Here is a 14503-nt window from a genome sequence, read left to right as displayed (position 1 = left end):
TCTGGTAATTTTGAACTGCTGACCTTGTGGTTAGCAGCCTAACTCATAACCACTACATTAACAGAGCTCTTTTCCAGTAAGAACACAGCCCCTCAATTTATACTAGCTCACTGCCTGATGGGTTGATGGGGCCATGAAAACCTATCACTTAATCTCATTCCCTCTTTTGGAGATTTCAAGAATGTTGCAAACACACTTCCCCTGACCTTCATACTAGTCAGAGATGTTCGAGCTGGCGCTCCTCTGCTTCAAGGAAGGGAATCAAGAAAAAGAAGCGACATGACCTCGGGGCTGGAACTGAGGAGGTACCAAGCTCTCTTGGTGTCTCTAATAGGACAAGAACAATCCAGTGTGTTGAGACACAGACAGAGCCCACAGATGCCTCTAACCACCAGACCTCATTCATTGCACAACCTCTCACCCTTGGAAGTCACAGCATTTACTTCCCAGGTCTGATCATCACAACCTCTAAGACAAAGAGCCAGCTTCTCTGGTGCTCATAGAAGCTATGAAGAACTTTGTTAATGAGAACTCAGTGAGCCTTCTAGGTTGACTATTTTTCTTTCTTTGAAGTTCTCCTACTTGTTCTAGATCTGCACCACCCTGCAGCCCTTCTGATGGACAGACGATGAGTACCCAGACGAAAGCACAGTGAGCAGGACTAAGGGGCCACCATCTGACCCAGTAGTGTGAACTTCTGTTTGAACCTCTGGGAAATAACTACACCCTACGCCTATACACAGAGCATTCCAAAAGTGCCCACAGAGCATACGCCCGCTCCAGGTGAAATTCCCTGCCTTCCTCTCCCACTACTTTTATAATGAGGCTCTCCAGCACCCCACATATCCATACAACATTCGGTCTCTATTTCAGGGGTAAATTCAGACCTAAGTGATCTTTAAAAACACCACAAACCCTGCCCAAGCCTCAGATCTGGTTGCTGTTATTAGGTGCCCTCAAGTCAATTTCATCTCATAACAACTCAGTGTGACAGAGTTGAACTGCCCCATAGGGTTTTTCTAGACCGCAGTCTTTATGGGAGGGGAGCTCCAGGTTTTTCTTCTGTGGAGCCATTGGATGGTTTTGAACCACCATTCTTTTGGTTAGCAAGCAGCCAAGTGCTTAACCATTGTGCTAGCAGGACTCATTTCAAACACGGTACCCATAACCAGTAGGAAAAAGGTGTGACCACCATCATTCAGGGACAAGGATCACCTGGTCAAGATTGGCACAAATAGTTCTACATCTCCATAGATGTAGAGGAAATGGATGTAGACTGATGCTGAAGGGGTTTAGGTGAGGTATAAGAAAGAACTTTTTGATGATAGAATTTGTTAAGCAGACTGTTGCTATTAAGTGCATTCGAGTCGATTCTGACTCATAGTGACCCTGTACAGGGTTTCCGAGAAGTGAATGGTGGGTTTGAACTGCCTACCTCGTGTTTCACAGTTTAGTGTTTATCCTACTGTGCCACATCATTAAGCAGACTAGTTTCCTCAAACCAAATGGCTAAGAGACAGGAGAATGGACTAAAGAGCCTAAATAGTCTCTCTCAACCCCAGCTCACTGCTCAAAGAAACTGACAGATGTCCTCTATAGTTCCCTTAGCTATATTTCCAGTGTGCTTTTCTTTCATTTCTCCCACACAGTCAATTTCAAGATGACGATCACTGAACACATAGCTCCAAATTTTTCTAACTAGTGCCAGCCTTCAGGTCTAAAAGAAATCTACATTGGGTCATAAAGCATTCACTAGTTATCTTGTACATTCTAATAAAACTTTATAATTCTAAAATGCCTACAAATACCACCTCCTTAGATGAGAGAGGAGTCCCTGGGTAGGTACAAATGATTAATGAGTAACCTACTAACATACTTGTCTGCTAACTAAAAGGTTGCCATTGGACTTCACCCAGAAGTTTCCCTAAAAAAAAAAAGGGTCTGGTGATCTACTTCGGAAAAGTCAGCCACTGAAAACCCTGTAGAGTCCAGTTCTACTTTGACACAAATGGGGTCTCAGTGAGAAAAAGTTAGCTTGATCAGGCTCAAGAATGTAGCCAAGCTCCAATGAAATCTCTGCAATGGATCAATGTGAGACCCCTAGCCCCAGACCCCAGTTCTTCCCAACACTCTCCCACTATCCCTAGAATTGAGACTGCTGCAGATGCAACAGTAGCATTGAGAGTACGCTCCTGTCCCTCCCATCTAAGTTGATGCTAAACGATAAAATAATTATTTTCACACATCTCAGGCAAAGGGTAGCAGCTGTAGGCCAGAGACCAAGGAAAGCATGTTACCCACTGTTGTATTACTCACCTATTGAGGAAAGGAACACTCTTCATTTTTGGATGGAAGCCAGCAGCGAGCTGTAACAACTCCTTAGGAAGACAAAGGCACCATGACCAGTAAAGTACAGTCAGATGCGCCTGCTCAGATTCAGGTCTGTTTTACATAGGATTCAGTGCCTTTGTTTCCTCCTATTAAAGAAGGGGGGTGCATCCTGGTGTGGTGCTGTAGGATAAGCACTGAACCAAAATGTCAGTTTAAAGTAAGGTGTGTGGTTCAAACTCACCAGCCACTCCTTAGAAGCCCTATACAGGGTCACTTTGAGTTGGAAGCGACTCAACGTAACTTAACATCAAAAGCAACATCTATCAGTAAACAGATAGATATCTCTTAATATTCTCTCTTTCTCCCCTCCTCACTGGGATGAAACCAAGAATGTAGCCTTCCCAGAAGGAAAGTGGTTTTATAATCACTGCAGACAGACAAGGACTGTTAGAAGCTGTCTGCCCTTAGCTTTGTTCTGTTGCCCCAGATGGGGAAAGGAAAAGATTCTTCTCTTCTCCTTGTACTCATCTCTTGACCTGTATACATCTAGGACATGTGGACAAATAGCCATTGCCTTGTCACACCCAGCCTCAGGGCTGTGAGAATCACACACACACAAAGCCCCATGGTTTTTCTTCCAAAGAGATGGGCCAGAAATTTAAGGATCAAGAAATGTCCAATTCTTCAATCATCAAAGTTCGTAATGCTACCAAGATTAACTAAAAAAACTGAATAGAACATCTCAGATATTTGCTTTATCCATTTGTTCATTCATCTATTTATTGAGCAAGGATTCTGTGTCTGCCCTGCGGGGAAGGGTGGATAATTCCAGTGCTGGATGATGAGGTAAGGAAATCTGCCTTAGTTACTCCAGCAGGAGGAAGCTCAGGGAAGAGTAATTGTCCCTCTGCCAGGCAGGGTCTGAGCTAGACTTGCACAATGAGTGGGATGTTCCCAGACAGGCTAAAGAAGAGGGTCTTCCAGGTAGGGAAATGTTGTGTTGTTGTGGTTAAGTGCCACTGAGTCGGTTCTGACTCATAGCGACCCTGTATAGCGTTTCTGAGGAGCAAGTGGTGAGTTTGAACCACCAATCTTGTGGTTCAAACCGATCTTGCAGTCGACTGCTTATTGTACAGTGCCACACCAAGTAGGGAAAAAACACTGGTAAAAACACAGAAGCATGGGAAAGAAGACGCTGAAGAGGATTCAAAAAGTTTATAGAGAAAATCCATTTTCTTTCATTTCCATTTTCCCATGAACGTTTGGAATCCCCTTGGTATTGTCATATAAGACTGAAGCTTCGCAAAAGTGGCAAGGTACCGCATAGGGAGCTGTAAGGGAGGACACTGGGAAGAGGCTTGGCCTTTAAGGTACCCACACAGGGCCAGTCAGGTGTTAGGGGACCTGAAGCTTATACAATTTAGGGGCTTTCATCAAATATTATACACTAATATCTTTCCATTTACAATGTTTATAAACACAAATGGCCACATGAACATATAACTAGGGTCCTAATAGGAACACTGGAAACAGCCCGCACAAGAGAGTGGGCAGAAAAGCAATCCTCATTAGTGGCAAGGCGAACCCACTTGTGCAGTACACGGTAGCTGCTGGTGACAACAGGTGTTGGGGGGCAGAGGTAAGAAAAAGCACAAAACTGTAATATCTGTGTGTTAGGTAAAGTAACGTATCACTGTTGGTGTTGTTAAGTGTCGCCGAGTTGATTCTGACTCATAGCAACCCAGTGTAGGGTTTCCAAGGCTGTACAGGAACAGAGAGGAATGGCTGGCGGGCTTTAACCACCAACCTTGTGGTTTGCAGTCTAGAGTTTATCGTACAGAGCCACCAGGTTCCCAGGTGCATATCCCTAAGTTCTCATCAGAGAAAAGAGAGAGCACTCTCATCACTGGAGAGAATTGTGTGCCTAGAATGAGCAGCTAAAACTCTAACACATGCCAAGCTTTCTGGGAAGGACTGTTTTACTCATAATCGAACAAAAGTGAAAGAGTGGTCCTGTCGCCTGTCTGTTTCCTGCCCTCCCAGAGGCAGGGACAACGCCCCCATCCCACAGCATGTCCTGTAAACCAATACACCCCTTTTGGCAGTGTCAGGACGATGTCATGGGCAGACACTGCCAGACAAGGCCGGCACCACCCCATTGTACAGCCCTCTCATTTGCAGGCGGCCACAGTTAGCTGACAGCAGGGGGGGGGGGGGGGGGGGGGAGCCTCAATGGTAATGTCTTCAGGCAACATCGAACTCTGGCCCCATCATGTCATTTGCTCTTTCTTTCTTTTCCTGGGCTATGACAAGTATGAAGTATACTCCATATAATGCCGTATCACGAGAGAGCTCTAAAATAAAGCATCAAGCCTCTAACTGTGCAATTGTTTGGCTGAGGCTGCCAACAAACAAGTCTAGCTACGCACTGAACTCCCAGCTTTCCCTGATTAAGTGGTGTGAACCATGCTTCACCAGCTCCCACCTAGGCCTCAGTGTCCCTGGCTGTGCACTGGGATGGATGGATGACAGAGCCCCACCCGGGACTGTGGATGAGAAATAGCCCATAAAATTTTCTGTAAAGTTCTGTACACCTATAAAAAGCTATTAAAGTAATGAATACAGATTAGGATCATAATTGAAGGATAAACATATGCCCAGTTTGGCCCTCCCAAGACCCACTCCTTGGCCCAGAGGGCCTGGGAAAACATAAGGCTACCCTTGACTTGAACATGTTACAACTGCTGCACCGCCGAGTGAGTGACCTGCACAGCGACTGAGTAATCACCAGTTTTTTCCAGGTACCTTTTGCCTGGCATTATAATCCTAAAACTTGCAAAATGTTACATTCTTTCACTGCCAATCCATGTGCTCTCCTGCTTCCTCCACAACATTCCATAGAGCTTTCAGAGTTTGCTTGTTGCTATAATACCATATCCATAGATACATAGCAAACAGGGCAATTTAGGTAAAAGAAAGGGGTGGGGGAGGAAGTAGTAACCTGAAAGAAGCAAATTATGAGGCAAAATCTACTTTTGGATCTTGAAATTGCTTGATAATTACTTCATTTCATTTGCAAATGTAAAGTCATCTTGTGAAGAAAATTCTTCTTGGGTTACTAGTCTGTCCTTGCTTACTGTACTAGTTATACCAAGAGTTTCCAATGCCTCTAAGTGGGATTTCTCTCTTCACCATAACTCAAAACAAAATACAGCACCCCATAAGATACCAACTTCTTTAAATAAAAAAGTTGATGTAGAAAAAATTTAATCCATAATACAAATAACATTGGACATAATATCTGTTTCTCGAGAAAACATTTTCTTTCTGCAAAACTGTATTTAAAATGATAGCATGATCATGGTATAAAAAATGTTTATTTAAATTAAATATTTTAGACAAATCAATATCTACAACCGTTCCAAAGCATGTGTAGGTCTTACGGAAAAAAAAAAGACAAAAAAAGGAACAGTTTAGCTTAATGTCTGTGATAGTGTTTTAAAAGATTATTAATACACATTCGGGATTGTGTACCAGTCAATCACATCTTCAACAGTTTACTATTTATTATCAAATGTTATATACAATAATAGTATAAAGGTTAATCATATCTTGTAAGTCATTTTACAATAAGACTTCTTAGAAAGAAAAACGAGGATAGTTTAACAATACAAAACATAAGGGGAAAATAATAAGAGAATATATAAAACACTTACATAGTTCATACAGGCAATATTATGCTGAAATCACAAGATAAACAGCTGTCTTTTAGCTCTTTGTCAGGTATGTTCCTTCAAAGGAGACTTAAGGGAAGGATGGAAATGTTTTGGGGTGGAGTCAGGGCTCAGAAACATGTTCCGAATCACAGTGCATTTTTGCTCTTTGGGTATTAAGTATAATCAAAGTGCAGGCAGGAAAGGTGTTCTAAAATGTTGGCTGAGGGAACTGGCCTTAAGGAACCAGCTGGCTTGTGAGGATAACAAATTCCCTTCAAATCCATAGGCATTATATTTGGGATTATAAATCAGGTGCTCTGGCTATGAAGTAGTGTCTAATACAGGCGTGGAGAAAGAGAAAGGAAGCAGAAACAAAGAAAACACAACAGGAAAGGGAGAGAAAGAGACAGAGACAGCAGGGAAGGGTACTCCTTTTGCCTCCAGAGAGGGGGAATGTGCTAAAAGTTTGTTCAAGAAATGAACACATCAAGACTTAAAGTAACTCTGCTTTGTTCCCAGTTCCTTTTAGGTACCAAGGCTTGTTCGGTCTTTAGGATCAGAGAGTTGACGTGAAATTACCATCATTAACAAAAACATCATATTTGGTATGCACAGACACATATGAGGGGACTTCAAAACAAAGAAAGAAGTAAAAGATAATATAATTTTTCCACAAAAATATTTAAGACCCTCGTATTTAGTTAAGGGTGTATGTGAAAGTTTGTGTATTTCAGTTACACTCACCATCTATATTTAGATTGTGTATATACTTGTGAAATCTGTGTGTCATAAAAGAGAGCTTAGCTAAAAACAAAAAAAAAACACTCAACCATAGCCGTTATGGCCCCAAATCAAGGTGAATTTTCTTTCTCTCTTTTTTTTTTTTCCAAACAGAAAAATAATCCTTTTGGAAGAATGAAATAATTATGGAAGGGAGTGAAAGTGTAGAAAACTTTGTGTCCTTGGATTGCGCCCACCAAATTATCACCAAGTTGCATGCTAATGAGCTTATTAAGGAGTCAAATTTCTCATTTTCCTTTTAGTTAGTCTTGAGAGAATCTTATATCAGAAGTGTGGGGCAGAGAGAGCCTTAGACCTCAAGCCTGCCCCTCGCTTAGCTGATGGGAAAATAGGCTTGGGTGTAGGGAGGGGAGGAGGTGGCAGACCAGGGTGTCATTCTTCTTGCTTGTGGCAGATCTGGGACTAACTCACAAGTCCTGGATGCCTTATCCACTGCTCTTCTCCCACGAAGGACCTAAAAGACCACATCTGCTGTGCTCAGAGCGGCTGTGTGGGAAGCAGGAGAGATGCAAATGCTGGGCTTTTCACACATTTGTCTCAACAAGGGGGACTGGGAAGAGAGGTTCATGAAAATTCTACCTTTAAACAGCATATTTCATCAACTACATTGCCTTGTTCTCAGGGTGGAGCCAGTGAAAACTCATTTGAAGGAATATACTCAAAATGTAGGCTGAAGGGAGTGGAACTAGCAGGCAAGGGGGAGACAGGAGGGCACTTAAATTGCAAGACCCCCTTTAGCTTTAGGACAAAGGCTCCTGGGGCCAGCAGTTCAGACCTCTCCACACCCTGAGGGCGGTCCAAGGAAAGCTGGTAATACTGCATAGTCTCTCAGCTCCACGCGGTACTGGGGAGGAGAGGCACACGGGCAGGACTGCACCTGCTGCCTCCAGGCTCTATGACACACTGTAGCTGTTGTAGTACGTTGCTGTGGCGTCAGCCAGGACGGAGATGAGGCTGGTCTCTGTGGGGCCTGCTGGTGTTATATGGGAGACCGGCGCATGCCCACTGAGGGGCATAGCCCCTGAGGAAGAGTCTGGGTGGCCAGGAGTGTTCAAATACTGGTCGAACTCATTGCGATCCATGTCCTCCAGGAGTTCTACCTGGCTCAGCTGATCCAGGGCATCAAAGCCAGGGTGCTCAGGAGGAGGCGAGAGCTGGCCCAGGTGGGCATGGAGGTTGGAGTGGAGAGGGTGGTAGGTGGCAGGGGAGTAGTAAGCAGGAGATGGGGGACAGCCGGGTACAGTGGGTATCATAGAGACTCCTGGGGACTGGCCCAGGGCCAGAGACCCCATGGGGTGACTACAATGGAGGGGACTAGGGGCATACTCTGGGGAGTATGGGGGCCCTGGCAGGTGTGGGATGCGGTGAGAGTGAGCATGCTCCTCCTGGCAGGGGGAGGAGAAGAAGGTCTGCTCTGGTTCCAGCACGTCCAGGGGAGACATTTCCGGGGGTGTAGGCAACCCGTACGGGTAGGTGTCCATACTGCCTGTGGTGCCGCCACTGCTGCCAGCAGGCCCCTCGTGGTAGCAGCCCCTGAGGCTGGGCAGGGCGGTACCTGGGGAGTACTCACCCCTCTCCTCCTTCTCACCCACAGTGCCCCGGCTCCCAGTCCTCTTCTCAGGCAGGGTGTTCTGGTCGCGGGAGAGAGAGCTCAGGAGGAAGCCCGGGTCCACACGCTTGCAGAGGCGCTTGACCTGTTTTTTCCTGCGGGGTCGGTACTTGTAGTTGGGATAATCCTGCATGTGCTGCACCCGCAGCCGCTCAGCCTCATCCACATAGGGCCTCTTCTGGGATAGCGTCAGAGCCTTCCACGATTTTCCTGCTCACACAAGCCAGAGAAGGCCACCTTCAGTGTCTAGGCTGCTTTGGGAGGCAGGCACACCTGTCCCTCAGACTACCCTCTCTGACCATTACATACACCATGCTGCTCCATCCACCTCTCTCCCTTCCCCTCTCACAGCCATTCTCTTCATGCCACAGGCCCTGCACACAAAGTGAAGCTAAGCCACGTTTTCCTTCTCGAATCTCACAAAACCACTCCATGCAACTGTACACAAAGACACATCACCTTTTCATAAAAGCCACCGGATAAGTGGCACTGTGGTTAATGCGCTGGAATGCATGGTCGGTTGGAACCACAAGGTCAGCAGTTCAAGCTCACCAGCTGCTCCTTGGAAACCCTATATAGGGTCACTATGAGTCAGAATCAACTGGACAGCACTTAACAACAATATGTATATACGTTAAGTGTTGTCAAGTCATTTCTTACTCATAGCGACCCTGTATAGGGTTTCCAATGAACTGCTGGTGGGTTTGAACCACCGACCTTGTCGTTCGTAGTCCAGTGCTGATCCTATGCCAGTGCTGATCGTAGTCCAGTGCCACACCAAGACAACACATGTGTATGTATATAAAGGAAGATTGGTAGCCAATAGCCCACCTGACCCAATGTCAGGGAAGGGGAAAATCTATAACCACCAAAGCATTGATTTGGGGCTCTTCTAACCCTTTGATTGTCAATTCTAATTAAATTTTAAGGAACGCTCCTGCCTTTGTTGATTGTTGCTGCCTCTCAGGAAGTGATACTGTAATATTTACTCATGGCATCAACCTCACAGGCTTTCCTGTGAGGGAACTCAGGCTCAGTCAATAGTTTCACAGATGTACGTAAATTATATGATCTCACTTAGGTTAACAAATAACTACCCCCTTACATCTGAAGGTCAAACACGACCCTGCTGCAGTTAAGACTTGGTCAGGGGCAGAATGAGAGCATCTGCCTGTAACACACACACACCCATGCACACACATAAACAGATGCATACATACCCACACACATAGGGGCACATTCCCCCACACACACTTGAACATGTGCAATATACATATAGGCTACCACTCAGTGCTCATCTACCTCTGACCCTTCAACTGTGGCAGGGTTCATCTGCTCAGCCGTACAGAAGTCTATTTGTTAGCTTCCCCAGGCCTCTATTTTCCTCACTATAGAATAAAGACACTGGGATACTACTCACCTCAGAACTATTCTCTTTTAAAATATCCTATGCTTCTACCCCAAGGAGCTCTGGTAGCATAGTGGTTACGAATCGGGCTGTGGACCGCAAGGTCAGCAGTTTGAAACTACCAGCTGTTCCACGGGAGAAAGATGAGGGGTTCTCTTCCTGTAAAGATTTACAGCCTCGGAAACCCTGTACAGGGTTGCTATGAGTCGGAACCGACTCCATGGCACATAACAACAACAACAAATGCTTCTACCCTATTCATGCAAAACAGACTGTGTTCCCTTGTGTTTTATTTTCATTGTTACTCACTAGTCTGTTGTTTTCTAAATTACTTTTGTTTCTCTTTCCTTCCTTAAAGTACATTGTGCACTCCTCCAGTTGCAATGTCTTCTGAAGGTAGCTTCCAGACCACTTAAATTGCTACCTCCTCAATTATCTCTTCAAGTGAGCCCAGGATTTTACAATTTTAACAAGTTCCCCAGTGACTCCAATGTCTCATAAAGCTTGAGAATCACTAAGAGTTAGCCAACAGAGGTTAATGCTCCTGACTAAGCCCTTAAAGAAAGGGGCCACCTAGCCAGCAGTACTCTCCACAAACAGGGCCCAGGGCAGCATACAAAGCTATGTGCCCGACAGGCACTGACTGGGTCCATGGGCCAAAGCCCTCAAAGGGGATCATGGGGTAGGATTTGTTAACCATTTGGGTGGGAGCACTGGTGGTATAGTGGGTTATGCCTTGGGCTGTTAACCAAAAGGTCCGTAGTTAAGATCCACCAGTTGCTCCAAAAGAAAAAGAAGAGCCTTTTGGCCTCTATAGAGCATCGGAAACCCTACACAGGGTTGCTATGAATCAGATCTGACCTGACAGCACATGACTACCACCACCATCTGGCTGAAAGTTTGTAACTATTGTGATGGAGACCCCAATTCATATAATGGTAGTGGGGGTTTTGTGCCATGGAGTCGGTTCCAATTCATAGCGACCCTGTACATAGCTGTTACTTAAAAGGATCATTTGAAAAGTGCTAGGAACTCTGGATTTGGGACTGGAGGGACCCTAAAGGTTGTTGGTCCCCAGGCTGTGGTGTTGCACGAGGCCCAAGATTCAGATGTACCCCATACACTGTCTGCAGATATGTGAAAGTAGTTTCTAAATAGACCTGGATAGTGTAGCATTAATAAAAACCTCAGCTCCATTTTACATGTTACTAAATGGGCTCAAGCATGGCAACAATCATGAGGTTGGCCCAGGACGGGGCAGTGTTTCGTTCTGTTGTGCATAGGGTTGCTATGAGTAGTGCTGACTCGATGGCAGCCAACTAAAAGTACTGGGAGAAGATACTCAAAATGTCTTTTTAATGTTTGGAAAGCTCACAGTAAAACAAAGTTGGGATTCTCACATCAAGCCATTCCTTTTCACAGATCAGATAACCAAGGGCTGGGTAAGACTATGGGGTTGGAGGGGATGCATTCTGCAGCCTCCCTCACGAACAAGCATACAGATTCTATCTTTTAAAAAGTAACACCATGTTCATTTCCCTCACCCAGTGCCAGGTGATTGTGATGTTAACTGGGAATCAGTGTCTCTCCTGAAAAATGCACAGTAACCTCTTGAAGTGTGTGCACAAGTGTCCACAGGAGACATTTGTCTCCTAAATTCTTTGCCTGGGAACAGGTAGCCGTACTCATAAGGGAAAGGTTCCTCAATCTCCTCTCCTCTCTGATCTCTGGCCAGGACTGGCTATTCTGGTCAGAATCCTGGGCCTTCCTTTCTGAGCTGTGCCAGGGCAATGAAGTGGTGTCTAAGATCCACGTAATTTTTAGGGGTTCATAAAAATACTTTTAATTTCTGTTAAAATCATTAGAGAAATATAAGCTTTTATGTAGAAGAAAATGTTAACAAAATATCCATATTTATCTATGTTTATCTTCATATCAATCAGCAAAAGATTACTTTTAATATTTTTCATGGAGTAATCGGTTTACATGGTAAAGTGCCTAGGATGTTTGTTATGTACCGTGGAGTCAGTTCTGACTCATAGCGACCCTGTTCTGACTCATAGCGACCCTGTTCCGACTCATAGCGACCCTGTTCCGACTCATAGCGACCCTGTACAGGGTTTCCGAGAAGAATGCCTCATCTTTCTCCCGCGGAACAGCTGGTAGTTTCGAACTGCTGACTTTGCTGACCACTACGCTACCAGAGCTCCTTGCCTAGGAAGTAGGAAAGTCATAATTTGTCTTTAGTACCGCTAGTCAGCAGGCTGGGTTATGGGCAATAACTCCCCCCCCTTTTTTTTTTTTTTTTTTTAGCCCAGTGGGCATCTAAATTGCTCTGAGGGTATATGGCTTTAGCCAGCACATAGGTGGGCATCACGTCCTCACCCCATGGTTCCACCCAGGGAAGGAGCCCTCAGTTCTGACAGGAAAAGGAAGGGCTCCGTTTGGAGCCAAGCTGGGTAGGGTTGGGGAGGACCCGGCCAGTCTCTGGTTACCACGCACATCCTTTCTCACAGGGCCTGGAGCGTACTTGATCACAAAATGCTTTTAAAGGTTTCCTACAGTTAAAACGAATAAAAACCACGTCAAAGGTCAAAAGCGTTGGGAGGAAGTGCTCAACTTCAGACACTGGAGAAAGAAAAGAATCCGACAGGAACGTCAGATTTCGGATGTGACCTAAACTCCTCCACGCACTAAAGGGCAGTCTTGGGGTCTTCGGATCTGGCCCCTCCCCAGCCAGGATCAGGGCCGCAGAAGCCGAGAAGCGGCGCGGCTCTAGGACAGACCCTCACTGGCCACCAAAATAATCCGAATTAAATTACCTACACTCCTGCGATTGAGAACTTGAATAACGAATCGAGTCTATTTGTGTAGACTTCTTTTGCTGTTATTTTAATTAAGTTAAAGCAGGGATGCGTTCTAGCAATGTTCCATTTCACATATATTCGTTAATATTTTTATCTGCAACAAACACCTCTGTGATTGTGCCAATCGTAAAGTGCAGGGAATAATAGGGTTTCCCTCTTCGGTATTCCTAGCAAATGTCGAGTTTGTGACCTTTTTGTTTCCGTTACCCGCCGCTTCCTTGCGCGCGGATTTTTACCGACCCGGAAAAACAGTGCTCGGCGAGACGTTTCCAGTCGCCCGGCGGTCCCGTCCCAGTCCCAGCCAAGGCCAGTCGTCCGGTTACCTCCAGGGGTCTGGAGCGGGGCGGCAGCTACTCTGTTCCTATTGCAGGCTGTGAGGCTTCATATTGGATCTCACCTATCTGTCGGGCTCTGAAACTCCAACACCCGCACGCACATCCATACTCAGTGTATGAATAATTTCGTGGATACAGTGAGCACCCAGTCAGCTAAAACGAGCGCACACGTACTCCAGGCATACTCAAAGCTTCCCAACTTCTTCGCGCATTCTACGGCCTCCTTTCTGACTTTTCTCAGCCTAAGCCCAGACCCCGCCTCTGGCCGAACCCCTGCCCCAGGCAAGCTGATCCCTGCCCGCCGACCTTCGGGCTGACTCCCTACTCTCTCACTCACCTAGCATCTTGCTGAGCTCCGCGTTGTGCAGGTCTGGGTTCTGCACCGCCAGTCGTTTCCTCTCGTCCTTGGCCCACACCATGAAGGCGTTCATGGGTCGCCGGATACGGCTCTCGGAGCCCTTGTCCCCCGGGGGGCGCGGGACGGCCGGCGGGGACAGCCCATCCGACAGCTCGGCTTCCAGGGCCGGGCACTCAAGCCCCTCGGGCCACGGGTAAGCTCCCAACAGGGAGGTCATGGCCGCACAGGGGTCTCCTCGCTTGGTTTCGCTGGGTTGGGGCTGACCTGGCCCTTGCACAGGTTGGGGGCGTCCAACTTAGCCCGCAACTGCAGTCCCTTATTTATCAGCTTCGGGCGGCCGCGTCCTCCAATGACTCTCAAAGGTGGCGCGGCTCCTCCTTCCGTCCCGGCGCGCTGGCCCCCTCCCTTCGTCCGGGACCGCCGTGTCCCTGCACCGACCTGCTGGGCGGGGGAGGAGCAGGGCCAACTCTGGAGGCCGCCCCCGCTTCCCAGTGCCCGCCCCCAACCCGCCTCTTCGCCTTCGCCTCCACCTCCAGGAGTCCTGACTGCGCTCCAGCGGCACCTCGGGCTTCCTCCTGCTCGCTCCCAGACCGCAGGTGCTGGTCGACCTTCCGCGACAAAGGCGTAGCCTCGCCCGGAGTCGAGCGCAGCGACCGGGTCGGCAGGTGGGGCGCGGCCCTTCGCAGTTCCCTCGCAGAGACGCTGGGAGCCAGCCCCTGACTGACTTGCTGAGGCCTCCGCCCGGTTACACTCCAACTTCTTTGCGCTTGGAATTCTATGGAGAACCGAACCTTAACAGGTTTTTTTTTTTTCTGGGAATGCCCGGGCGCTCAAGAGAAACATTTCATATGAATTTCCCCAAAAGCATCCAATGAGCTGTTCGTAAGAGAGCACACTTAACTGATTTTCTAAAATAATGGAGGTTTAGCAATCTCGTCCCGCCAACTGGAGCAGCCCCAGATGCTGGCGAGGGGTGGGGCTGGCTTCCAAGATCTGCATCGGGCTGTTGAGTTCTGAGCAGTTAGTACCTGAAGATTCCCTTACGCCCCCGCCCCTCCCTGACTCTCAGCGGGAGAGT

The 14503-nt window shown here is 46.9% G+C and overlaps 1 protein-coding gene across 1 annotated transcript; it reads right to left on the bottom strand.

Annotated features, from left to right (window-relative positions):
• Nucleotides 1-7730: 7730 nt before the first annotated feature.
• SOX7 (SRY (sex determining region Y)-box 7) lies at nt 7731-13716 on the bottom strand. The gene is made up of 2 exons (XM_006864332.1): nt 13405-13716; nt 7731-8667 (listed from the first exon to the last, which is right to left on the bottom strand). The coding sequence occupies exons 1-2, from the start codon at nt 13640-13642 to the stop codon at nt 7742-7744; spliced, it is 1164 nt and encodes a 387-aa protein (XP_006864394.1). The 5' UTR covers nt 13643-13716; the 3' UTR covers nt 7731-7741.
• Between the last annotated feature and the right edge of the window lie 787 nt (nt 13717-14503).

This window comes from Chrysochloris asiatica, unplaced genomic scaffold, assembly GCF_000296735.1.
Source record: "Chrysochloris asiatica unplaced genomic scaffold, ChrAsi1.0 scaffold00064, whole genome shotgun sequence".
NCBI lineage: Eukaryota > Metazoa > Chordata > Mammalia > Afrosoricida > Chrysochloridae > Chrysochloris > Chrysochloris asiatica.
The sequence above is the reverse complement of the archived record's forward strand: the minus strand, read 5'-3'. Positions and strand labels throughout refer to the sequence as shown.

What these genes read in the sequence shown, in the direction of transcription:
- SOX7 (XM_006864332.1), bottom strand. Translation starts at nt 13,642, where the DNA reads ATGACCTCCCTGTTGGGAGCTTACCCGTGGCCCGAGGGGCTTGAGTGC. An exon ending in GGAGCTCAGCAAGATGCTAG is followed by an intron (nt 8,668 to 13,404) that starts GTGAGTGAGAGA and finishes TTGTGTGAGCAG; the next exon opens with GAAAATCGTGGAAGGCTCTG.